The 25,300-nt window shown below is 34.3% G+C and overlaps 5 protein-coding genes across 7 annotated transcripts; 2 read left to right on the top strand and 3 right to left on the bottom strand.

Annotated features, from left to right (window-relative positions):
• Positions 1–1,186: 1,186 nt before the first annotated feature.
• On the bottom strand, positions 1,187–4,853 carry LOC131660353 (MLO protein homolog 1-like). 3 transcript variants are annotated; one of them, XM_058929584.1, is made up of 13 exons: positions 4,525–4,853; positions 4,151–4,438; positions 3,941–4,057; positions 3,796–3,856; positions 3,620–3,705; positions 3,448–3,522; positions 3,278–3,366; positions 3,138–3,187; positions 3,008–3,048; positions 2,741–2,914; positions 2,566–2,601; positions 2,335–2,463; positions 1,187–2,047 (listed from the first exon to the last, which is right to left on the bottom strand). In XM_058929584.1, exons 1-13 carry the CDS (start codon positions 4,651–4,653, stop codon positions 1,655–1,657), a joined length of 1,668 nt encoding a protein of 555 aa, XP_058785567.1. In that variant the 5' UTR covers positions 4,654–4,853; the 3' UTR covers positions 1,187–1,654. The 3 variants fall into 3 exon arrangements, with proteins under 3 accessions (XP_058785567.1, XP_058785568.1, XP_058785569.1); XM_058929585.1 differs by lacking the exons at positions 3,008–3,048; positions 3,138–3,187; positions 3,278–3,366; XM_058929586.1 differs by lacking the exons at positions 3,008–3,048; positions 3,138–3,187; positions 3,278–3,366; positions 3,448–3,522 and having other exon boundaries at positions 4,525–4,852.
• Positions 4,854–5,114: 261 nt separating this feature from the next.
• LOC131660352 (MLO protein homolog 1-like) lies at positions 5,115–8,442 on the bottom strand. Its single transcript, XM_058929583.1, has 13 exons — positions 8,272–8,442; positions 7,898–8,185; positions 7,673–7,789; positions 7,504–7,564; positions 7,327–7,412; positions 7,155–7,229; positions 6,975–7,063; positions 6,835–6,884; positions 6,699–6,739; positions 6,428–6,601; positions 6,250–6,285; positions 6,021–6,149; positions 5,115–5,793 (listed from the first exon to the last, which is right to left on the bottom strand). The coding sequence occupies exons 1-13, from the start codon at positions 8,398–8,400 to the stop codon at positions 5,398–5,400; spliced, it is 1,671 nt and encodes a 556-aa protein (XP_058785566.1). The 5' UTR covers positions 8,401–8,442; the 3' UTR covers positions 5,115–5,397.
• A 7,278-nt stretch (positions 8,443–15,720) lies between these two features.
• LOC131657571 (uncharacterized) lies at positions 15,721–16,434 on the bottom strand. The gene has a single exon (XM_058926955.1). It carries the CDS (start codon positions 16,432–16,434, stop codon positions 15,721–15,723), a length of 714 nt encoding a protein of 237 aa, XP_058782938.1.
• A 986-nt stretch (positions 16,435–17,420) lies between these two features.
• On the top strand, positions 17,421–20,121 carry LOC131660351 (uncharacterized). Its single transcript, XM_058929581.1, has 5 exons — positions 17,421–17,580; positions 17,721–17,844; positions 18,744–18,843; positions 19,159–19,245; positions 19,617–20,121. Exons 1-5 carry the CDS (start codon positions 17,526–17,528, stop codon positions 19,749–19,751), a joined length of 501 nt encoding a protein of 166 aa, XP_058785564.1. The 5' UTR covers positions 17,421–17,525; the 3' UTR covers positions 19,752–20,121.
• A 1,227-nt stretch (positions 20,122–21,348) lies between these two features.
• On the top strand, positions 21,349–24,222 carry LOC131660350 (glyceraldehyde-3-phosphate dehydrogenase B, chloroplastic). The gene is made up of 9 exons (XM_058929580.1): positions 21,349–21,605; positions 21,702–21,815; positions 22,299–22,460; positions 22,551–22,718; positions 22,804–22,964; positions 23,057–23,118; positions 23,199–23,248; positions 23,329–23,735; positions 23,839–24,222. Exons 1-9 carry the CDS (start codon positions 21,507–21,509, stop codon positions 23,969–23,971), a joined length of 1,356 nt encoding a protein of 451 aa, XP_058785563.1. The 5' UTR covers positions 21,349–21,506; the 3' UTR covers positions 23,972–24,222.
• Positions 24,223–25,300: the final 1,078 nt, after the last annotated feature.

Genomic DNA, 25,300 nt, shown 5'->3' with positions numbered 1-25,300 from the left:
ATCAATTGGTTCCACCTTACCATGGATCATAATAATGAAATGATTGTATTCCTCAGGCAGTCATTGAACAATTGTGTCTGTTTGATCTCTTTTAGAAATGGGATCTTCAATAGTTAGGAGTGAGTCAACTATAGCAAGAACTCAAAGAACATATTCTAAAATAAATCGATTTCCTTTCTTGTTGGTCTTAAATTCTTATCTCTTTACTGATGATTTCGAGCTTTCATTTGAGAATTGAAGTGCTTGTGCAACTTATCCCAGATTTCATAAGCATGTTTGCATGAAAGAACTCATGATAATACTGTTTTAAAGATTGTAGGTAAAAGCCATGTAAAATAGTCTTGATCTCCAAAATTCATAGTTTTTAGAAACCACATTAGTTATCCTATCATTTTCTGTTTTGAACATAGGAGGAATTTGAAAATTTACCACCATTTTGTGGAGTTTTCGAGAGAGGATGGCTCCTTCAACTTGTTGATTCCACAACAAGAAATTGTTTTATTGGAGTTTGATTGATAATTTTTGTGCAAATATTTGCAAAGCTGGAAAACGCAAGTTGTGTTGAAGTAGCTTGAGACGAGTGAGCTATATGTTGTGAGTCATGAGGTGAGTTCTCTAATTCTACCATGAAAGCTTCTTTGAAACTTGATGCAGAACTTGATTTTTAAAAAGATTGGAACCAAAAAGATTAAGCTTCTTTGAAGCTTAGATCTTCAACCAAGAGACGAAGAGAATGAAGATGATGATGCATCAGAATAGGTTCTTTTTAGGCGTATGATATCATATTGAATGAACAACAATGCATAAAAGATAAAGAGTTATAGTTTGACCAAGATCTTCTTGCTTTAATAATATATGTTCATTATATTTGAAATGGCTTAAGGTTTGCATTTATACATGTAGTGATCATGAAGTTAGTTACACACTCTAACTTGAAATCAGTTGCACACTCTAACTTCTCTATCCAACCAACTAACCAATTTTTTAAAGATATCACACCTATTTATGGTTGATCTACTCTCCAATAAAACATATTGTTAATAATCATCTTTAATTATTAGAACTGTATTAAAAGACGATGCATATTATTGTTTATTTATAAAAAACTTAGAACATGGCACATGATTACCCCCATTTTTGTGAGGCTTTGGGCTGTGGGCTGATTAGTATGAGCTACCCACAAGACTATTAAAGATTTTAATGTATATTCATACAAATTAGAAGTTTAGAACACAATTTTAATTGTGAGCACTTATGAGAATTGATACAACCATTAAATAAATATAAGGCTTAAATGCACTTTTGGTCCCTGTAAGTTAGCGAGATTTTTATTTCCATCTCTGTAAGTTTTTTTTTTGGGTCTGAGTCCCTATATTTCACTTTCGCGTTCGTTTTTGTCCCTAAAATCAAAATCCGCAGGAAAAGTCACAGGAAAATCCCTGCAGATTTTCCTGCGGATTTTGGCTTTAGGGACTAAACCGCAAACAAAAAGTAAGGTATAGGGACTCTGACCCAAAATATAAACTTACAGGACGAAAATTAAAAAGTCGCTAACTTACACGGACCAAAAGTGTATTTAAGCCTAGATATAACTAACTTTTACATCTAAAAAAAGCCACACAAGTTGGTCATCAAATTATACCATTGTTACTTGTTAAGGCTTAACAAAGGAAAAATCAATATTGTGATTTAACTGATTATTATTCACTGGTTGGTGTAGGGGAGGTGCCATGGTTTGATTAAGATTCAAATTCGTTTGGTGTGTAGATCCTTCTGTGTCCGAAAAATCAGTTTGATCATCAGATTGGTATGATCTTGGAGAATACAAAACACTATCTGTTTCTGTTTGGTTACTCCTAGGTTTGAACTTGTGAAGTAAATGCATAGGTGATGTTCCTTGACTTGGTGTTATTTCTCCACCCATTGAAGGCATCTCATTTGAACCTGCATTTCTTAACTTCCTATTTTCTCTTGCTGATTTTTGCCATTTTTTAAGTGCTTTTGCTGTTTGTTCCTCAAATATTCCTTTCTTCATGTGTGATCCCATCTGCAAATTTAATTCACAATTGAGTAAGTTTAAAATTTAATGGTGCGTTTAATTTGAGCAGGACCGTCTTTCAAGGTGTGCAAGGCTGACTATTGCACAGCGTCTAAAATTTGTCACGATTAAACCGTGGTTAAATAAAACCTCGTACAAATATTTTCACGATTAAACTGTGGTTAAATAAGACCTCATACAATATTATCACGATTAAATCGTGTTTAAATAATCTGCGAATAAACCACATGGAACCTATAGAAAGTTGAAAAGGCAATTTGAGTTAATAGTTTTACCTGTGTGACAAGTGCATAGAGAGGAAATGTTTTGTGACTACATAGGAATTGTAGGAATGCTCCAAAGACAACTCTTATCAATATTACTAGCAAGTTTTCATGGAAGCAAGATGTGATCTTAAACTCATACTGCATTTTTTAAATAAATGAAAAATGTAAAAAAAAAACATCTTTGGAAAATTCATATCTCTAAAAAAAACATATTTGCGCCGATAAGAGGTAGATTCTTACCCATGTCCACAAGAAATAGGCTAATTGAAAAGCATTCTGCAAAATCATAAAAAATAAAATTATGTCAAGTGTTCCCCGATACATGTGATTATGTTCGACTAATTCAGGATAGTGCCCCGTATTTGTGTATGTGCTTCTGATTGATCAAGATTAAACTAAATAAAGCGATCATCACCTGGAATAAAGTAAAATGAATCAAGAAGAGGATCCAATGGGGACGATTAAACCAAAAAAACTTGTTGTCAGGCTGTACCACGGGCATGCCTCTTACAATTGTTGTTCGATCTTGAATTTCTTGGGCCATTTCCATGATTATCAGTTGAAGCTTTGTGCCAACTAATAAAAGTATCTGGAAAAAATTGAAAACACCCGATTATATGCTTATCGCGGTCCTAATTAAAGTTTATTCAATTATTATATATGAAATTTCTTAGGTAATTACCACTAATGGTACTAATGATAGCCAAGTGAATGTGTACCAATCTGAAAAATATTAATGAAGTTAATTAACCAAAATTGATTACAATTACAATGAAGTTAATTAGTTTACTAATAAGAACTAGTTTACTTACTGTAAACGTTCATTAGCATAAAGATGATCGCGAAAGCCCATAACGGAATACTGTAAAATAGAAATTTCAGATGATGATGATTTTAGTATCAGACAAAAGCCATTGAAGATTGCATTATCGAGTTTAGCTTCGTTAATTACCTTATACCGACGACAACTTTAAAATCGTCTTCCAATGTTCTTTTGATGTATTTATGAAAGTCAATTTTACTATCAGGAGCAAAATGTGCCTGTATGCATTTGATTAAATTTTTGAGTTTTTACATTAATTTAGAAAACATTTTTTAATGTACGGTTTGTTTGGCACTCACGTTTATAAATCCATGTCGCATAGTCATGTAATCCACCTTACTCACAGATGCAAAGATTTGTCTGAAGAATGCCACCTTAAAAAAAGTGATTATTTCATATAAATGATTAAACCATCCATTCAGTATCTTTCTTGCTAAAGAAGTAAACAAACAATGTATGAATGAAACTCACTATCCATCGTATTCCTGGCTTTCTTGTCCAGTTCGAATGACGCCTAAGAAACGTTGTTTGATGCGCAAACCTAAACTTTGCAGGATCTGCAGCAGCATATCGATCATTACGAAATTACATTAAAAAGAACTGTTCCGCATTTTGTTAAGAATTAATGGAAGAAAAAAATGAAGTACCGTGCGTAAATTGGTACTCTGCGGACGATGTTTCTGCTTCCCAAGCCTTCCATTTCTTCATCTGTTGTGTTCATCAAACTCATTTTGATCAGTCTTATTTTTATCAAGATGTAAGTAAAAGTTCAATAAAATCAACAAAACTCACTTTTGCTTTAGCTAGTGCCATAGTCATGCCGCTGTAAATAATGTGACAAACGGCGAGTACAAATATGAATATATGCAATTGGTGCACTCCGGATTGCGAAATCAAAGGCACTTGATTCTGCATATAATTCATTTGCACAAACAAGAGAGTTACATACAATCTTAAATAAATAATAACTAAACATTTTTTAATATCTACAATCTTACTCACTTTTTTTGAACAATAATCATCACCTCCCGATGCTGCTGCCAAACCTCGACGCCATACAACGTTATCATCGAAAGAAAGTAACCCCCTTCTATTGTCTTTTGACACTTTTCCCACTTTCTCCTTCTTGCATGGAAGCATGATGTCGCCAAACGTCAGAGGGATACATATCTTTGCTATATAGTTTGTACCGACGGTAAGTAACAAGGATAGGAACCCCAATAGCATTAATTCTGCTTTGATTTTCTCCAAGGCTTCACTCATAGCCTTCTTATGTTTTTTGTGAAACCACTGTGATACATGTAAAATTAGAAAGATTAGTAATCAATATTATTGAAGTTTATAGGATTGTAATTAATATGAAGCTACGTACGTACCTTTTCGAGTGTATGGATTCCATGTTCGATTAATATAGAGATGATGATGAAGACAGTACAGACAACAGCCACAGCCCAAGTTGGCGTTTCCTTCAATGTTCTTTCACCTATGGCAGCTCCTCCTGCCATGCGTTAATGTTGTTTCTTCTAAGCTACTCTACTATAGTCTAGTTTATGTCAATATTATTTTTGTGGCTAAGAAAACCTTGGTACTATGGTATATAATAATGATGTTTTAGCCAGCCATTTGGAAGATTTTGCTTGTATATAATTATGAATGAAGTCAATAGTACTGATAAGTCTCTTAAATAAAGTTTTCTCCTAATAATTTTATCAAAAAAAATTTTAAAAAATGAAATAATATCTTCTAACTATCACTAATTTTTGGTAACGAATGGTTCATATGTGATGGACAAGAAAAACAATGGGTGCTATTACAGATAAAACCCTATCTTTGAAACTTCAAATTTGTGGCTCTAAATCAATTGTTTATCTATTTGTTGCCACAGTTTTGTTTTGTATTGAGCCAAGAAAGTTTTACATTTGACTCAGTCTTAAAGAAAAAAGGTCAATAGATGTGTGAACTTTTCAAGATATAAAATAGAGTTTCCTAAATGCAAGATGAAGTTTGAAGGCAAGAAGATGACGGTGCATCGGAATGGGTTCATTTTAGGCGTATGGTATATCATATTGAATGAACAACAATGCATAAGAGATAAAGAGAGATAGTTTGAGCAAGATCTTCTTACTTTAATAATTGTGATCACTTATGAGAATTGATACAGCTATTAAATATAACTAACTAGTATAACTAACTTTTACATCTAAAAAAAGCCACACAAGTTGGTCATCAAATTGTACCATTGTTACTTGTTAAGGCTTATCAAAGGAAAAATCAATATTATGATTTAACTGATTATTATTATTATTCACTGGTTGATGTAGGGGCGGTGCCATGATTTGATTAAGATTCAAATTCGTTTGGTGTGTAGATCCTTCTGTGTCGGAAAAATCAGTTTGATCAGACTGGTATGATCTTGGAGAATATAAAACACTATCTGTGTCTGTTTGGTTACTACTAGGTTTGAACTTATGAAGCAAATGCATAGGTGATGTTCCTTGACTTGGTGTTGTTTCTCCACTCATTGATGGAATCTCTATTGAACCTGCATTTCTTAACTTTCTCTTTTCTCTTGCTGATTTTTGCCATTTTTTAAGTGCTTTTGTTGTTTGTTCCTCAAATATTCCTTTCTTCATGTGAGATCCCATCTACAAATTTAATTCACAATTGAGTAAGATTAGAATTTAATGGTGTGGTTAGTTTGAGCATGACCGTCTTTTAGAGCGTGCAATGTTGGATATTGCACAAGAACCAAAATATGGCACGATTAAACCACAGTTAAATAAAACCTCAAAATATTGTCACGATTAAACTGCGAGCAGACTATATGGGACTTACAAAAACTTGAGACGACAATTTGAGTTAATAGTCTTACCTGTGTGACAAGTGCATAGAGAGGAAATGTTATGTAACTACATAGGACTTGTAGGGCTACTCCAAGGACAACCCTTATCACTATTAGTGGCAAGTTTTCATGGAAGCATGATGTGAGCTTAAACTCGTACTGCATTTTTTAAATAAATGAAAAATGTAAAAAAAAAAACATTCTTGGAAAATTCAAATCTAAAAAAACATATTAGCTATGATATGAGGTAGATTCTTACCCATGTCCACAAGAAATAGGCTATTTGAAAAGCATTCTGCAAAATCATAAAAAATAACATTATGTCAAGGTGTTCACCGATACATGTAATTATGTTCGACTAATTCAGGGTAGTGTTCGGTATTTGTGTCTGCGCTTCTGATTGATCAAGATTAAACAAAATAAAGCTATCATCACACCTGGAATAAAGTAAAATGAATCAAGAAGATGATCCATTGTGGACGATTAAACCAGAAAAACTTGTTGTTAGGTTCTACCACGGGCACGCCTCTTACAATTGTTGTTCGATCTTGAATTTCTTGGGCCATTTCCAAGATAATCAGCTCAAGCTTCGTGCCAACTAATAAAAGTATCTGAAAAAAATTTGCATACGCCTGAATTATGCTTATCACGGACGGGCCTAGTTGAAGTTTTTTCAATTATTATATATGAAATTTCTTAAGTAATTACCACTAGTGGTGCTAATGATAGCCAGGTGAGTGTGTACCAATCTGAAAAAAGATTTATCAAGTTAATTAAAAAAATTGATTAGAATTACAATGAAGTTAATTAGTTTATGTTTACTAACAAGGATTAGTTTACTTACTGTAAACATTCATTAGCAGAAAGATGATCGCGAAAGCCCATAACGGAATACTGTAAAATAGAAATTTCAGATGATGATGATGTTGGTATCAGACAAAAGCTATTGAAGATTGCATTATCGAGTTTAGCTTCGTTAATTACCTTATACCGACGACAACTTTAAAATCATCTTCCATTGATCTTTTGATGTACTTATGAAAGTCAAATTTACTATCAGGAGCAAAATGTGCCTGCATGATTGCATCTGATTAAGTTTTTGAGTTTTCACATCAATTTAAAGTAGTAACAATTTTTTTTATGTAAGGTTTGTTTGGCACTCACGTTTATAAATCCATGCCGCATAGTCATGTAATCAACCTTACTCACAGACGCGAAAAATTGTCTGAAGAATGCCACCTTAAAAAAAAGTGATTAATTCATATAAGTTATTACTAAACCATCCATTCAATACTTTTCTTGCTGCATAAGTAAACAAACAATGTATGAAACTCACTATCCATCTTATTCCCGGCTTTCTAGTCCAGCCTGAATGACGCCTAACAAACGATGTTTGATGCGCAAACCTAAACCTTGCAGGATCTGTAGCAGCATATTTATCAATCATGATATGAAACTACATAAAAATATTTTCCCGCGATTTATTAAGAATGGAAGAAAAAAAATGAAGTACCGTGCGTAAATTGGTACTCTACGGACGATGTTTCGTCTTCCCAAGCCTTCCATTTCTTCATCTGTTGTGTTCATCAAACTCATTTTGATCAGTCTTATTTTTTGTCAAGATATAAATAAAAATACAATAAAATCGACAGAATCATATATTTGTCGAAAAATGAACTCACTTTTGCTCGAGCTAGTACCATAGTCATGACGCTGTAAAAAATGTGAAAAACGGCGAGTACAAATATGAATATATGCAATTGGTGCACTCCGGATTGAGAAATCAAAGACACTTGATTCTGCATAATCCATTTGCACAAACAAGAGAATTATAATTAAAGTCATATGCATAAATTGAAATATCAAATAATATCTAAACATTTTTCAATATATGTAGTCTTACTCACCTTTTGCGAACAATAATCATCGCCGCCCGATGCTGCTGCCAAACCTCGACGCCATACAACGTTATCATCGAAAGAAAGTAACCTCCTTCTATCGTCTTTGGACTCTTCTTCCACTTCCTCCTTCTTGCATGGAAGCATGCTGTCGCCTAAAGTCGGAGGGATACATATCTTTGCGATATATTTTGTACCGAATGTAAGTAACAAGGATAGGAATCCTAATAGCATTAATTCTGCTTTGATTTTCTCCAAGGCTTCACTCATAGCCTTTTTATGTTTTTTGTGAAACCACTGTGATATGTAAAATTAGAAAGATTATTAATCAGTAATAGTATTATTGAAGTTTATATTATAGTAATTAATATGAAGTTACGTGCCTTTTCGAGTGTATGGATTCCATGTTCGATTAATATAGAGATGATGATGAAGACAGCACAGACAACAGCCACAGCCCAAGTTGGTGTTTCCTTCAATGTTCTTTCTCCTAAAGCAGCTCCTCCTGCCATGTTAATGTTGTTTCTCCTAAGCTACTCTATAGTTTAGTTATATTAATATTGATTAGTATTGTGGTTAAGCCAACCTTGGTACTAATTATAGAAGTATGATTGGAGAACATGACATAATTTGTGTCAAAAGGAAGAAAAGACAAATGGATTAGCATATGATATAATAATGATGTTTAAGCCGGCCATTTGGAAGATTTTGCTTGTATATGGTTTTTATCGTTTTATAGTTGGATATGTTTTAGTTTTAGATGGTTATTATAAATTAATTATCGTCATAATCGATCAAGAAAGTTTATATAATTATGAATGAAGTCAGTACTCAATGTGACCATGAAAGTTTTACATTTGACTCATTCTTTTAAAAAAAGGTTAATAGATGTGTGAACTTTTCAAGTGTGTTTGTTGTTTTCCTTAGTTTGACAAGTTCAACAAGTATTTGAGTTGAGTTCATAAAAGCCGGAGGTTTATATACAAATTAGAGGTATCTGTTGAGAGCTTTGTCTTGGAGTGTTATTTTATTTGGTGTAGGGTGTAAGGGAGAAACTCTGGTTATAGTCTAAGGCTATGTTTGGGAGTTTGGAGGGGAAGGGAGGGGAGGGCTTTGAAAAATAAGAAGAATTGGGTGAAAAAGATAAAAAGATTTTGGGTAGGAGGGTTTTGGAGGGTTTAAGTTTATTCATAACACCAAATACCCCATAAAATGGGGAACTCAAAAATTGTATTGAAGAAGGGTTTTGGAGGGTTTTGAAGGGCTTACATAAATGTTCCAAATATCTTTTAGGTTGTTATAGTATTCCCAAAATTAAAAATATATTATTGATAATGACTCTTTTACCATTCTAAACAAAATCATTTTTTCAAAAAATGTTAAATATTTTCCTATATTTTTTAAAATTTTTGTTTTTGGAAGCCTTCCCCTCCCCTCACCTCCAAACTCCCAAACATAGCCTAATAGAATGGTCGTTTGTTTCTACCGCCCTTTTCACTGTGAAGCATTGACCAAAAAGATTCTTCGTGCTGGTCATCATTGGCCTATATTGGTCGAAGGTGTCAAGGAATTTGTCAGAAGATGCAGTAAATACCAAAACACTGTGATGTCCATCTTGACTGAGTATCTTGTTGAACACACACAATCTCTAGTGAATGGATTTGAATCGGTTTTGAATTTCATCGTGTAAGTTAGTTCAAATGATGAGGTTAATTGTCTAACAAAAGTTTAACAATCAATGGAGTTGTCGACTACTTCTCAAATGGATTTAAACAGAAGCATCGACCAAAATCTCAGGTAGCACCTAGTTAAGATTTGTTAACATGTGAAATTGATAGAATAATTAAAAATAATTCATAACAATGACAACCAGATAAAAGATCTTAAACAAAAATAATTTTATGCAATAACACACATGAAGTAACACACCTACAAAATGTTCACATAAAAAAAACAAGATCTCACTACTACAAAAGTATCTATTACGTACGGTTGGACAAAGGATTCTATTATAGATGGTGATCCATGGTAACAAAGAGTGTGATAGTAAGAGCGATACTTTCTACTACGGACTTTCTACTACGGGTTAAAGTCTGTGGTCAAAAACTGGATATCACACTACATTTCAACACAAATGGAAATTCCAACCAAATCTAGTCAGTCATCTTTTCATCATGGTTGAAACTTACAGCCGTGATAAAAAGTCACTCAGACCAAATTTTATTTTTGACACATGTTTTGGCTGATTACATTCATAACTTCCATCACAATATAAAATATTAAATATTTGTGACACAACAACAACAACAACAACAACAACAACAACAATAACAAGAACAATAAGAGCAACAACAAAAAAATCAACAAAAACGTTAAATTTTAAATCTCAATAATAACAACCTTAAATATTGTATCCAACACAATAACAACAACTAACATTGCTAACTTGAATTCAAATTTTCCCTGTCTTGTTCAAGTGGGAGAAGAGATGATGGAGTTTCGAAACTTGTTAATGAAAGAAATGATATTTTTCAAGTTTTATTTATGGAAGAAATTAAAGGATATTTCGAGTTTGGTTTAGTAGAAAAACAGAGTTTCGTAAATGTAAAATGAAGTTTGAAGGTAAAAGTGAAGTTCGTCTACAACAAGTGAATGGACACAGTATCTTATTATATATGTTGGAAATATAATTTATTTTTAATTTAAAAAATAAAAAAAATAGGAAGACGTCATTTTTCACTATGGTTAGAATTCTAAAGTGGTAAAAAGTGGCTTAAAAAAAAACAAAATTGTTGGTGTCGAGATTTGAATTCGTGACTAGGCGTCACTTTTCACCACAGTTGGAATTTCAACCGTGGTAAAAAGTGGCTTAAAAATAAATAAAAAAGTCAAAACTGTTGGTTGGGATTCAAGCACATAACCAGGCGCCATTTTTACAACACTTAGAATTCTAACCGTGGCAAAAAGTGGCTTAAGAATGAAAAAAAGAAAAGAAAAGGAACACATCTAATTGATTAGATTCTACTACGGTGAATACTTTGATCGAAGTAATAATTTATTATGAAATGTATAGTTTGTAGTAGTGTCTTTTTTAATACCAACTACATTTTGAAGCTTATATCGAAGATTAGAGATTTTATATTGAAGCTTACATTGTTGAGAAATCTCCTTAGGTGAGTTATCTGGTTACTTTGAAAATTTATGAATGATGTTATTTTTACAGATGTGTCTATTTCGGCGGATGAGGTGGAAGAAAAGAGAATTTCCTTTCATGGAAATGATTTTTAGGAGTTCAATTACTACCTCACGTGCTCTCTACTATTGAATTGGTAATTATATTCTCTCTGTGAGACAATATTTGCTCGAGTGTCTTCGTCAAATTTTTTAACATTGGTAATTTCTAGGGTTCTTTTTTTTTTTTGTTAATAGTGGTTCTGAGCGGATGAGATCTAACTTTCTTTTTGTGTTGACAAGTGTTACCTTTCATTGCTTATTCCTTTTTCATAGGTTGTTTTTCATCTCTTTGTTGTTTTTTTTATATTTGTTTGCTTTTTTACTAATTTATCTAGTTCTCTCTCTTTCTAGTGGTGACTTGATTTGGTACTTCTTGTAACCTAACTTCATATCTATTTTTACTTTGGAAATTTTTGCCCTTTACCTTTTTCAATATATTCATATTATTTTCCATTTAAGAAAAGAGTTTGGCCTAACTCATCATTATAAATCCGACTTGTAAGATGAAATGTATCACTCTATATAAAATCTATCAATGTTTTATCTATAACTAATGCGAGACTTAGGATTTTTCTAAAACATTCCCTCATGCCCATTACCATTGGGCTTGGCGCGTGTATATAAATGTGAGACTTAAATCAGTAAAATTTCCTCTGAAATACTAGTTGTGTTGCTCCACGTGGCCTTGACATATGTGCATAGCTATGGGCCCACAATGTTCCAAGACTTTTGATAGAGGTGCTAATTAGTGGACCAGATAAAGGGAAATGTAACTCAGAGACAAGAGTGGAAAGTAGTGGACCAGATAAAGGGATATGCCACAACCTAGCCAAGCTTGGCACAAAAGAATTTAAGGCCTAAGGTTCGAGAGATAGGGTTAACTCAAAAAACACGGAATCTGAAGAAAACTTACGCAACATACGACATGAAGAAAAAGACACCAGAGCATGGGAATCCATGAAGTTTGGGAAATCGGAACATAGAGATGACTCAGACATGGTGTTGGTGAAAAAGAATTTGTCCTAATTGCAAGGGGTCGGTTAAATTATTCATTAGGTCTTATGATAGTGGATCAATGGAAAATCTTCGTTTGGAATTACAGAGGCACGGCGAGCAAGGAGTTTCTCCGTGTTTGTAAGAATTACAATCGAATGAACAACCCTTTTCTTTTAAATATTTTATGGATATGTATATATAGAGGTTAGTGGATTCTTTAGAGGCATAACAATGGAGTGGAAAGAAGAGAAGGCTTCAATCCATATTGAAAAGTTGAATTTTCAATTCATTCATGTAAGGGTAAAGTAGCAAGGAGGTAGAGAGTGGTTCTTCACACTGATGTACACGAACCCTAGGTAAGAAGGAAGAAAGGAGTTGTGGGAGAGCTCAAAAGATGTAGCTCAAAATATGAGATGTAGTTGGATTCTAGGTGGTAATTTCAACAATATTTAGACAATAACATAGAAACAAGTTAGAGCCTCTGCTTCAATCAAAAAGTGTAACCTTTTTCGTGATAGAATCAATGAATGCAACATCATTGACATATATTTTATTGGTCATAAGTTCACATGGCGTGGTCCTATTCCTTTTGGTGGTCTTCTATTTTATGAAAGGTTAGATAGATCTATGTGTAATGATTATTGGCGCATCCAATTCTCGGATGCTCAAGTCAAAGTTTTGAGTCGTTTTGAGTTCTTCAACCATCATCCTATTCTCGTCTCTCTAAAGAATTATGCGTTTATCAGGCCCCCAAAGTCTTTCAAGTTTGAATGCGCGTGGGTCTTGGAGGAATCATATGAAACCATGATGTCTAATGCATGGGATACAAGTCAGGACTTCAAGACAAACATGGAAAGAATAAAAAATGCTTCTTCTAAATGGAATATGCATACTGTTACATGAGTAGAATTGGGTAATGAGAAGACTTAATGGTATTCAAAAGTCCTGGAACATTTTTGGCCCATAAATATGATGCAAAGAATTGAGAGATTTTGTAAAGGGCTTGAACACGTTCAAGCCCTTAACAAAATCACCCAATTCCCCGTCTTCCACTGTTCGTTTCCTGCCTCCGTCACGTGTCACTCCGTCTTTGGTTTTGTCTTTGTAATACCCTTTGAAGCGATTATCAACCTTGATTGGGATTTTGATATTTTATTCCTTTTCCTTTTATCTGCCAGGGTATCCTCCACATGTTTTCCACCTATTATTTCATTTACCTCTCTTATGTTGCTAGGATCTTCCGTTTCATTGCACGGGCTTTCTTCAGCAATATTCACGATTGCTTCGGCCACCTTGTCCATACCTATTAATCTTCTAGCGCCATGAATCTCGAGTCTGACTCTTTGGTTTGCACCTTAAACTTACCTTGACTTCCTTGGAGAGTATCATCTTTTCCCCTGGTTGAGCCCAAATCTCCTAAGGCCCATTAATTTTCCTTGTTCTCTTAGGTTTTTGCACCATTGTACATGGTCCAGTCTTGCCAATCATTGGATTTTTCTTATCCTTACCTTGTTCTTACCATTTCATGTTCCTTCAATTGTATGCTTTATCCCATTTTATTTCTCTCTACACAGCTTTCTGAGTACTATTCAAATTTTCCATAGGAGAGGCATAGCAAGTGAAGTCCCTCATACTCAACTTTATAATGTTTTCTTTTGATGGAAAACGTGGCTAAGATGGACTTGGTCAAATAAACATGTATACACAATAATATGTACTCCCCTCGCTCCCTTTATAGAGTATTCTTGTCCACCTTCACCGTTCTCCTAATGCAATTTCCGATTAGCGATATGAAACGATAATCATAGTATTCAATGGGAAATCAAAGAATTCTCACCCACACAACTAGCTTCTCTATGGCATCGCTATTAGGGCAAAAGTTAGGACTCAATTCTTTCACGGAGAGATAGTGATCGTAAATTAGCCATGGTCCCTCCATAAGAGCTAGGTTCCGATCCTCTTCATCGGTGAATGTGACGAGGTAGTATTCTTGCCCCAAGTCAGCTATGTTCAAGACTACTATCTTTTCTCATAATTGATTTAGTTTATTCTCCAAAATTTTGTAAGCTATTATTCTTTCCAACATCTTCACAATAACTCCTTTTTTCCAAGGTTTTGCTATCCTTTTTTCCTTTGGCAGAAAGAATGAATTTTGGGCAATCGTAATCGCCAAATTTTATTTCTTCAATCTTTAACCCTTTAATAACTTCTTCCTCTAAATCTTGTGGCTCCTGATTCATCGTGTCATGTGATTCAGTTGTCACCGTGTTCTTGTAAGAGATGGAAGCTATGGTGGTGAGAACCAAAACATTTACGGTACTCTTGCCTCCACTTAATTCCTCCACAAGTCTTTAACTTTCTTAGTGCTACGAATCCTCAGGTCCTCTTTCGAGCTTGTGTTTCGAGGTTTGTAATAACAAACACTAACGACAGAGAGCTCATGCAAACCCTAATAGGGAAATATTACCATATACTCTCATAAACCATCTTTGATACAACATAAAGTGGAATGTAAAAATCAAAATTAAATAATAAGAGCACTATTTGCAAAAGAACTTAAAATCTTGAAAAGACAAACTTAAATAGTCTTTAAATTATATATTTTTTTCAAAAATTTCTCACCCCACCCCATAACATTTAGGCGCACCACCGAATTGACAAATTTACCCTCGTGCTTTCGTAGATGGATCTCCGGAAGCACCCTTTTTTTGTTTACGTTTACTTTGTTCCGTAGATGCACCTATGGAATCATTTCGTGGATCTATCCACGGAAGCAGACAAGAACAGAAGCATTTTGAACCATAAAAGACCCATGCATTGATTCATTGATTAATCGGCATTACAATGAAATTTTCAAAAGTAAATTAAGAAAACTAAGAGATCTAAGAAATTACAACGGTTAAAACAATGTCATCTAATCCATGCATCATTTGAATGGAATCCATGTCAAATTTCACTTCAACCCGCCAACGTTCCGTTTTTCCGGTCTCAAACGAGGTCCTTGTTCTAAGTCGCTGGATCCTTTTGATTTCTTCTCCGGGTTTCTACTCCCCCTCTAAAAAAGAAATGATAGTCCTCTTGAGTTGGTCGAAGGAATGAATATTCTAAAACTTCACCGGCATGAGGGGTTTGACGGGAGAGAAAATGACATGCCCATCCCTTATGCGGTATTCCGGTTCAGGATCGGGACGCTTCATTGATTTTCGATGACATCCATATGGCCTAATGTGAGACATTTTTGTGTTTGTGTTTAGAGTTTGTGTTTGTGTTTAGAGTTTGTGTTTGTGTGTAATGCAAACCTTGAAACCCCAAATTTATAGAAGCCATTGGAGACTATGGACCACACAAACTCTGTCACAGAAAGTTCTGTAGATATATCCACGAAAGGGTTTTAAAATTCCTCTTTCCGTAAACACCCATAATTTTTCAAATTAGCACCTTCCGTAGATGCATCTACGGAAGTTTCCCTGTTTGTTTTCAACAGAAGCAATGCAGTAGCTAGCAGTAGTGAGAAAAAGGAAAAATGCATAAACACATAAAGTAAGACTTGACAACAAGGATTATTTTGAAATGTTATAGAGTGTATATATTACACTTTGAAACTACATAAATACATCAAAAGAACTATCGCCGGCTAAATCTATTGGAGGTTCTAATCTTGACTTTTCGATATTTGATTCCTTCTCGGTGTTGTTCAACCTTTCAAAATCGTTCCTATCACCCCTACTCGCCTTATTATTGCGGTACCATTGATTATACACTTGCCTTATGTTTGATATGTTGTCGGGTTCCTTCCTTTTCAATGTGGCGAGTATATTTTTCGGTTGGACAAAATTCAAGGACATATCTTTAATAGATGCATTCTCAACCGGATTGAGCCGACATGCCATAGGGTGGCCTTGTAATTTTACGCACAATTCATGGTTATGCAAACCACAAATAACAGAGCTTCTCCACTTCTTCCTAGCTAACATATAACAACAAATTTTAAATGGACACTCGCATTTTCTAGTACTCGTGTCGTCTTTTTTAAACTTCTTTAGAGGAGGATTATATTTCCCGCTTCTTTCGCACAACATTGTAACAAACGGGTTTCTTCTTGCGGTACCATTATCTGATCTTCCGATTACCACACCAAATCCAAGGTTAACTGCTTTCCGACGAATCCATATTAGCATGCTTTCACGATCATCAAAGTCATGCTTGCTAATAAAGTCACCTCCGATATCTACCACATTTGCGACCACCTCATCGATACTCGCACTAACATCGACTAAAGAAGCTAATTTACTTGAAATATTATCTGGGTGCACCATACCTATTTTGCCAAAAATCACACAGAATTACAAAATGCTGGAAAAAAATTGCAGGGACTATTCCGTAGATCCATCTACGGAAGTGTTCTTCCTCAACACGTTCCTTAGATCCATCTACAAAAGCTACGTTACATTTGTGCACAGAAAAAGATTGATAATGTGAACAATGTAGCGGTTGAAAGTGATTATTTACCTGAAATTCAGACTCCTCTTGGTTCCTTTGACTTGTTGCACCACAAAGTTTAAGTCTTGGAGTGATATAAGGTATTGATGAAGTAGGGTTTTTAGGGTATGGAGTATGTGGTGTTTGGAGAAATGAAACAATGGAGGGAGTGATCATGCTGGTTCAAACTATATCAGACACTTCCGTAGATGCATCTACGGAAGAATGTGGTGCTAAGCCTTTCCGTAGGTGCATCTACGGAAGAATCCCTGAACTGATATTATGTGTATTTTCTCCCAACATATACTAGTTTATTATGCTTCCGTAGATGCATCTACGGAAGAAATCAAATTTTTTTAAAATATGAAGTGCTTTCGGAGATCCATCTACAAAAGCTGAGGGCAAAAATGGAAATTCCTGTGGTGTGTAAGAGATCTATGGGGTTGGTTGAGAAATTATTTATTTTTCTTATATTTTTGTCTTTTATATTAAAGTTTGATATTAAAAAATTCATATCAAAATGCTTAAAGTAGTATTTTATAAAAAATTACTACTATTAAACAATTTTTTCATTTAAATTTTTTTCAAAAATCATTTGTAAAAAAATAAATAAAATATCATACAAATAACTTCTATAAAAAAAAACAAGTTTGAGCAAATTTAGCAGCATTAAATAAAGGAAAAATGAAATGGCCTACTATTTAACATAGTTATAATTTAGGTAAATTGATTATTTGTAATTAACTAATATTAGTGGTTGGTAGTATATCCGATGTGGATATGTTAGGGAAAAAACGAAGTTAAATAAATTGCATTAAAATTAGGTACAGCTTCTTAGATATCATCGATCCTAATTTCATTTCAACACTATTTCTTCTTCTTCTTCTCCGATACAGCAAACAAATCTCATCTCTTCTCTTCTCTCTCTATGGCTTCCTCCGCCGCCGCTGTCTCAACTTCTTTCCTCCTAACCAATTCCGGAGGTACTAATTGATTTTCTATGCGACTCAAATCTCGTTTCAATTTAGTTAGGTTTTCGTTATCATTTCTCGATTCGTTCATTCGTTCTTCTTTAACTAATTTTAGCTTGTTTTCTAACTAATCTTCAACAATATGATGCTAGTTGGATCCATGAATAAGATGGATCACTCTATGCTCAAGATCAAACCATCCTCTTTATCGCTTCCTCAACGCAGAATGCACCTTTCTTCAACCAGAAGGCCTCTAATTGTTCAGGCTACATATAGGTATTAGTAGTATCCTCTTTATTGTTGTTATTTTGTTATTGCATCGTTTTTTCTACTTAATTTGTCTACATCATACTACTCTATATGCGTTGGTTGCAAAGCGATGATGTCAGTCTCGGTAGCTGCTGTTAAGGATTTTGAATTCTATTTGTTTATTCATTGTTATGCAGAAATATAGTCAATAAATATTTTAAGTATTTTAACCTATGGCGTACTGACACTGGCATGACGACATCGGTAATAATTTTAAAAAATAAATAAATTAATGTAATCAAAAGTGTCGCTGTAGGTGTCTGATACTGACACGGACACACCTTTTTTCAGAGGTGTTAGATTTTAACTTGTGCTTTTTAAGTATTTTAACTGTGCTTTTTAAGAAAAACTATTAGAGAAGTTTTTAAAAAAGACCTCGAGTTTAACGATTTGGATAGAACATTATGGCGAAAGTTGATCTATGTAACCGGCCCAACTTAGTGGGATAAGGCTTGGTTGTTGTTGTAAGTAGTGCTTTTTAAGGGAAATGATACTTATCTCTAATAATATGCAAACCGTTACATCAAGAAGGCTAACTTGTATTGTGGTAAAGTCTCTAATTTTCTTATCCGTCCACTATGTATTCTGATAAAGGAAACTAACGGTGACAGTAAATTCGTGAGACATTTGTGATATTTCAGTTCCCGATAAATAGCAATGCTTATTTCTTAATTAAATTATAGAACAATAGATTCTTTTCAATCACCATCACAAATAATAATGAGGAGCACACAACTGATACAAGCAAGAAACAAAAAACACTAACTATTCATGAAACTATAGAGTATTTTACTAATTTGATTAAGAAAATTGGACATATGAAATGATCTTATTAATTTGAATTATTACTTGTTCTGGAATTACAGTGATGGTGGAAGGCCCAACAACACTGCAGGCGTCTTTGTTGGTGGCTTTATCTTGGGAGGATTAATCGTTGGCACTCTTGGCTGTGTGTATGCACCTCAGGTAGTATTTGTTACTGCTGTAATATACCTTTTTCATGTTCAACAAGATCAGGACCTTGAAGATATTTGTTCCTCTTAATGTAGTCATTTATATGGCAATGTCTATATAAGGATATTCAATTTGTATATGCCTCTTACTTGAACAGTCAACAGAGTATGCCGCATAATTATAGGATCTTGACGTTACATGTCTTTATAATCTTTGATATAACCGGAAGTGCATACTAACTCTTTTGAAAAAAAACTTTGTGCTGCCACTGCAAATTAAGATTTCACTTATTCCTTGAACTTGAATATGTTATATGCTCTTTTATAGATCAGCAATGCTATAACTGGAACTGACAGGAAGGAGTTAATGAGAAAACTGCCAAAGTTTATATATGATGAAGAAAAGGCTTTAGAGGTAAGCAGTGCTTGCTATTGGTATATTCAAACAGGTTTATCTGATAAAGGGACATTGCTGTGATTGATCTTGTTAACTGTCTCCTTTTGCTTGGGGGTGTAATGCTAGCTATTGGGTGTATATCTGGGATTGAACTCACTTGAGTGGGGATTGGGTGTATATTTGCTAAATCTTGATAATGATTTTTATGCTCAAATCAATTTTCTGGAGGCATCCAGTTTTAACCATCCATTATGTCACTAAAGTTTTCATGAAACTGGTCCTAATATTCAGAAAGGAATTGGTTATGTAAGGCCCTTATGTTACACGTATTCTTCTTGTCGGTTGGTATACCTTTAATGACTCACAATTTGTTTTTGCTTGATTTGCAGAAAACAAGGAAAGTACTGTCTAATAAGATTGAACAATTGAACACTGCTATAGATGAAATTTCTTTCCAGCTTCGGACAGGGAACACCCCAAATGGGGTAGCCAAGAAATCTGATGAAGTTGAAGCTACCAAATGAGATACTGTTGCTTTGATGTTGGCTGTTACACTGTTTGCCGAAAATATCGTTGGTACAAAATCCATTTCGAACTTCTTGTAATATCTTTCCATTTCTTCATATAGTAATAAACTAAGTTGATGGCAGCCTCTACTAAGTAAATTTGTCATTTCGATTAGAGGTTTCTTGTGCCCTGTTTCTATCTGTCCTTTTTAGTAAAAGAATATGGAAATAACTCTTAGTTAACTGTTTATGGTTTGTATTGTATTAATAATCAGTATTCAATTGCTTAGACGGGTGAACAATGTCACTTTGGATTCTCCATAGTAGGATGTTGTCACTTTTACTGCAAACATGGAATAGATGATAACTATGGATGCATATTTTATGATGTTTGTCCTATGTATATGTATGTTGCTAATAACTATATTCACTGTGCAGTCTTTTGCTAGAGGTTAACTTGAATCAAAGGCTAACTAGAAGGATAGGAATTACTCCCTCTGGTCCTATTTATAAGAAAAGATTATCTTTTTAGATACATTGAATAATTAATGTATCTGGGCAACATACTGTCTACATACATTATTTATTCAATGTATCTAAAAAGAGAATATTTTCTTATAAATGGGACCGGAGGTAGTAATTAATTACTACACAACACATCAACACCTTTGAGATTTATTCTCTTTTTCTCATAATCTCCCCCCTTTCATTTATTGGCTATTTCAACATTATCCTATTTTGGATCACAAAGTCAAAGTCTTTTTTCTTGTGAGAATTGAGAAATGAGGTGGTTGAGTCATCTAAAGGAAATGCATAAGTTTCTGAAAATGATTTCTGAGAGCATCTTTTTACAATCTATACCTCTAATGTTGCACCGTTTCTAAAGAGATAGACAAATGTATCATGAGTTTTCAAAAACTTCAAAATTATACTTTACAGATTTTTTTTTGTGATGACCAAATTTCTTTGCGTTTATTTGGTTATGCGGCGAACAAAATTCATTTTGGGCGAATTGATTATGTAAAATAAATTTGTGCTAAAAGTGAATTGATTTTCGAGTGAATCAATTGTGTAAAATTAATTTGATATTTCACTTATTTATTTTATTAGGTGAATGGTGATATTTCACTTATTTATCTTTAACATTAACATGTGAATTGATTAGTTAGTCTTTTGGATAAAAAAGAATTGATATTAAATGGTTAAATATATGGACCAAATTCATAGTATATGGTATAATATGAGAAAATTTAAGTGATACTAAGTGGTTAGATAAAAAGACCAACTTGATAAGTGATTTTTTTTTACACATTAACCCAATTGCATATCACTACAAAGATGTGTATGAAAATATTTTAAAAAATAATATAGCATAGTGACATAAGAGTAAAATATAATCGAATACATGTGTAAAAATATTTATCTAAGATCAAGTTAATAAACATTCACTTATATTACCGATTTTTTAAAAATCAAGTTAATATTATCCAACAAACTCATCACATTTTCCCTTTGACACTGTTTTATGTGGCTATAAGTCCAATGATCATAATACATGGATGACCAAACATTATCTTATCTTATAGATATTCTTACAACATATTCACCACTCATTCCATTACTTCCCAGCAACCATAGTTTTCTTTTTGTCAACCAACTTCATAAAAATCTCTAAAGAAACATATTAACCACTCATTCATCAACCATAATTTTCATTCTGAATATAAACACTCACCAAGGACTTCTTGTTTAAACTTAGTTGCAGCTATAGCCATGGCCACTCATGCTGCTTTAGCTTCTACAAGAATCCCAACAAGCACAAGGTTTCCATCTAAGACCCCTCACACTTTCCCAACTCAATGTGCCTCAAAGGTTCCACTCTCTATAATTCTATCCTTCAGTTCATGCTTGCTTTGTAGTTAATCCATAGTAAAAGTGCTTATGCTTAACTTAACTTTGCTTGTGTAGAGACTTGAGGTTGCTGAATTCTCTGGACTAAAATCAACTTCATGTATTACCTATGCTCATAATGCTAGAGAGTCTTCTTTTCATGATGTTGTAGCTGCTCAACTCACTTCCAAGGTTAATTTCTATTCAACTTTTATATATCTCATTGGATCATCAGAGATTTCTTCATTCTTTTATCTGTCACATAAATCTATTAGCTGATCACTGTTACTGGCACCGAATGCGACGCTGAGACATTGACATTGATAGTAATTTAAGAAAATGAAATAATTGCATGTAACCACATGTGTCAGGATCAGACACTAATATGTGTTAGACACCGAACACGTCTTTAATATGTACTTAATGCTACATAGATTAGCTCTTAACATCTTCTTTGTTACTTAATATATTAATCTTTAGCTGGATTATCATATTTAGACATTCTTCCTCTAGAAAATGTTGGAATCATTACATACTAGTAAGGAAACTTCGAATATTGTAGTTTAATGTCTCCTCTTAAAGTCATTGAAGTCATTGCAAATAAGTGGCATATTTGGCTACTGCATTAGAGCTAAATAAAGTCAACTAGCTTATGATTTTTGAAACTATGATCAGGCAATTGGATCAACTGCTGTGAGGGGAGAGACTGTGGCTAAGTTGAAGGTAGCGATCAATGGTTTCGGACGCATTGGTAGAAATTTCCTTCGATGCTGGCACGGTCGAAAGGACTCACCACTTGAAGTCATTGTTGTCAATGACAGTGGAGGTGTCAAGAATGTAAGTTTTCAAAAATGTCTTGTCCCCTTCAATTCGATTGACTGAGTTTGTTTTGTTACTACGGATTCATTAGTTTCTCTTGTTTCACAGGCTTCACATTTGTTGAAATATGATTCTATGCTTGGAACTTTTAAAGCAGATGTGAAAATACTAAACAATGAGACTATTACCGTTGATGGTAAACCCATCAAGGTCGTCTCTAGCAGGGATCCTCTTAAGCTTCCATGGGCCGAACTCGGAATTGACATTGTTATTGAGGTAAGGAATCGAGTCGAGTTAAAATTTGGCGACGTTGTTTCTTAATGACAGGTCTTTTAAAATGAATGAATGCATTTTTGTTCAGGGAACAGGAGTGTTTGTGGATGGCCCTGGCGCGGGAAAACACCTCCAAGCAGGTGCCAAGAAAGTTATCATCACTGCTCCAGCAAAGGGTGCTGATATTCCAACTTATGTTGTTGGAGTGAATGAACAAGACTACGGCCATGAAGTAGCCGACATCATAAGGTAAGTCTTTAATGTTTAAGCTGTTGACTTTGTCGCGAATGTTGAGATTGAGATAGTGTTGTGTTTTGATTGATTATTCATATAATGTACAGTAATGCTTCTTGCACCACAAACTGTCTTGCTCCGTTTGCTAAGGTCCTGGACGAAGAGTTCGGTAAGCAAAGATAATTACTTAAGCGCGACATTTGATTCATGGGCCAAAGCCGGTTCGTTAACCTTGGTCTATATTTTCAGGAATTGTTAAGGGAACCATGACAACCACACACTCCTACACAGGAGACCAGGTACAATATCAACTGTAACATGTTTGTTGAAATTGAAAACTCTATATGCGAAATGGAGTCTAAGAGTTGTGTTTGTGCAGAGGCTTCTGGATGCTTCACACAGGGACTTGAGAAGAGCTAGGGCTGCAGCACTGAACATTGTTCCCACCAGCACTGGAGCAGCCAAAGCTGTATCTCTAGTGTTGCCACAGCTCAAGGGAAAGCTCAACGGAATCGCCCTCCGTGTGCCTACACCTAATGTTTCAGTTGTTGACCTTGTGGTGAATGTTGCGAAGAAAGGTATTTCAGCTGAAGATGTCAATGCAGCATTCAGAAAGGCAGCTGAGGGACCACTGAAAGGTATATTGGATGTCTGTGATGTTCCACTCGTGTCTGTTGACTTCCGTTGCTCCGATGTTTCAACAACTATTGACTCTTCCTTGACTATGGTCATGGGCGATGATATGGTTAAGGTGGTTGCTTGGTATGACAATGAATGGGGTTACAGGTTAGATCACTATCCTAGTAGATACAAATAGAACATTCATTCATGTACTACTTGTATGTAATATAGATCATGTTATTGATAGTTACAATGTTTGTGATTTCAGCCAAAGAGTGGTGGATTTGGCACATCTAGTAGCAAACAAGTGGCCAGGCACCCCTAAGGCAGGGAGTGGAGATCCATTGGAGGACTACTGCGAGACGAATCCGGCCGTTGATGAATGCAAGGTTTTTGAATAGAGGAGAATCATTTTCTGACTTGATTATTACCTCTACCAGCAAGCCATTTGTTTTTTTCCTTTTGTTATCAACGTATGATTTCAATCATAAGAGATAAAAGAACAAATTGTTCAGGCAAACAAGTGTTATTTGATGTCTGAGGAATTGACTTTAAGCTTACATTTATCTATGGCCAATAATGAGTTTTGGTGTAACAATGATTCATAAGTATCATTATCATTATATATATTGATAAAAATGCACTTCTGATATCTGATTTAGAATTAATATTAAATTACAAACCAATCAATCTACATCTAATTCCAACAACAAAATGAATAAAACTACTATAAGTCTTATGATAAATCACCTAAAACTCTTATCCCACTAAGTAGAGTCGAACAAATAGATCAACTTTTGCCATCCCCAAAATCTACAAATCTTCGTGCAAAAACAACCTAAGTCTATTTATATTTTCCACCATCTTTTCTACAATAGATGCTACCCCAACACTTTCACTAATATTATCATTTCTAATCATATTTTGTCTAGTATTACCACACATTCAACGCAACATCTTCATCTCTACTACACTCAATTTATTCTCGTGTTAATTCTTAACTATCATGAAAACTAATTTCATATCTTTCTCATGGTTATTTCTTGTATATATAGAGGTTAGAGGGCTATACAGGTAATTACACTAAATAATTACATTTAATGAGAACAACTCAAATGATTTGTTTCCCTTATTCTAGGAACAAACCCTTATTCACATTAACTGCTCAACATTTTGTTTCGGACAACATCACAAGTCTTACCGCAGTCCGATAAATTTTTTCCTTCAGTTTGAGCGGTACCTTTGTGTCACATAAAACCCGTGAAGCCCTTCTCCACTTCAGTCACCCAGCTTAAATTCGAAGGTTTACATCCCCTTATATTGCTCTATCGTTTTGTATTACGGATCCAAAATATTTAAAACGTTCCTTGTTGGATGATATGGTCTCCAATTTTCTCCTCTATGTTAAAAACACTTCTCTTTTTATTGAATTTACATTGCATATACTCCGTCTTACTTCTGCTTAGACGAAAGTCATGCGTTTCTAAAACATGTCTCTAAGTCTCCAACCTCTCATTTAAATCCTCCGTCGACTCTTCAAGAAGGGGACTATATCATCTGCAAAAGGCATGTATCTTGGTGCTAGCTCTTGAATGTGTTTCGTGAATACATCCAAAGTTAAAATAAAAAGGTAGAAAGTTTAGGGTTGAACCTAGTTGCAAACCTATGGTAATGGAGAAATCGTTTGTCTCACCACCTTGTGTCTGCACACTAGTTAATAGATCGAATAT

Source organism: Vicia villosa, linkage group LG3, assembly GCF_029867415.1.
Source record: "Vicia villosa cultivar HV-30 ecotype Madison, WI linkage group LG3, Vvil1.0, whole genome shotgun sequence".
Taxonomy (NCBI): domain Eukaryota; kingdom Viridiplantae; phylum Streptophyta; class Magnoliopsida; order Fabales; family Fabaceae; genus Vicia; species Vicia villosa.
This window is presented reverse-complemented; position numbering and strand designations above follow the sequence as displayed.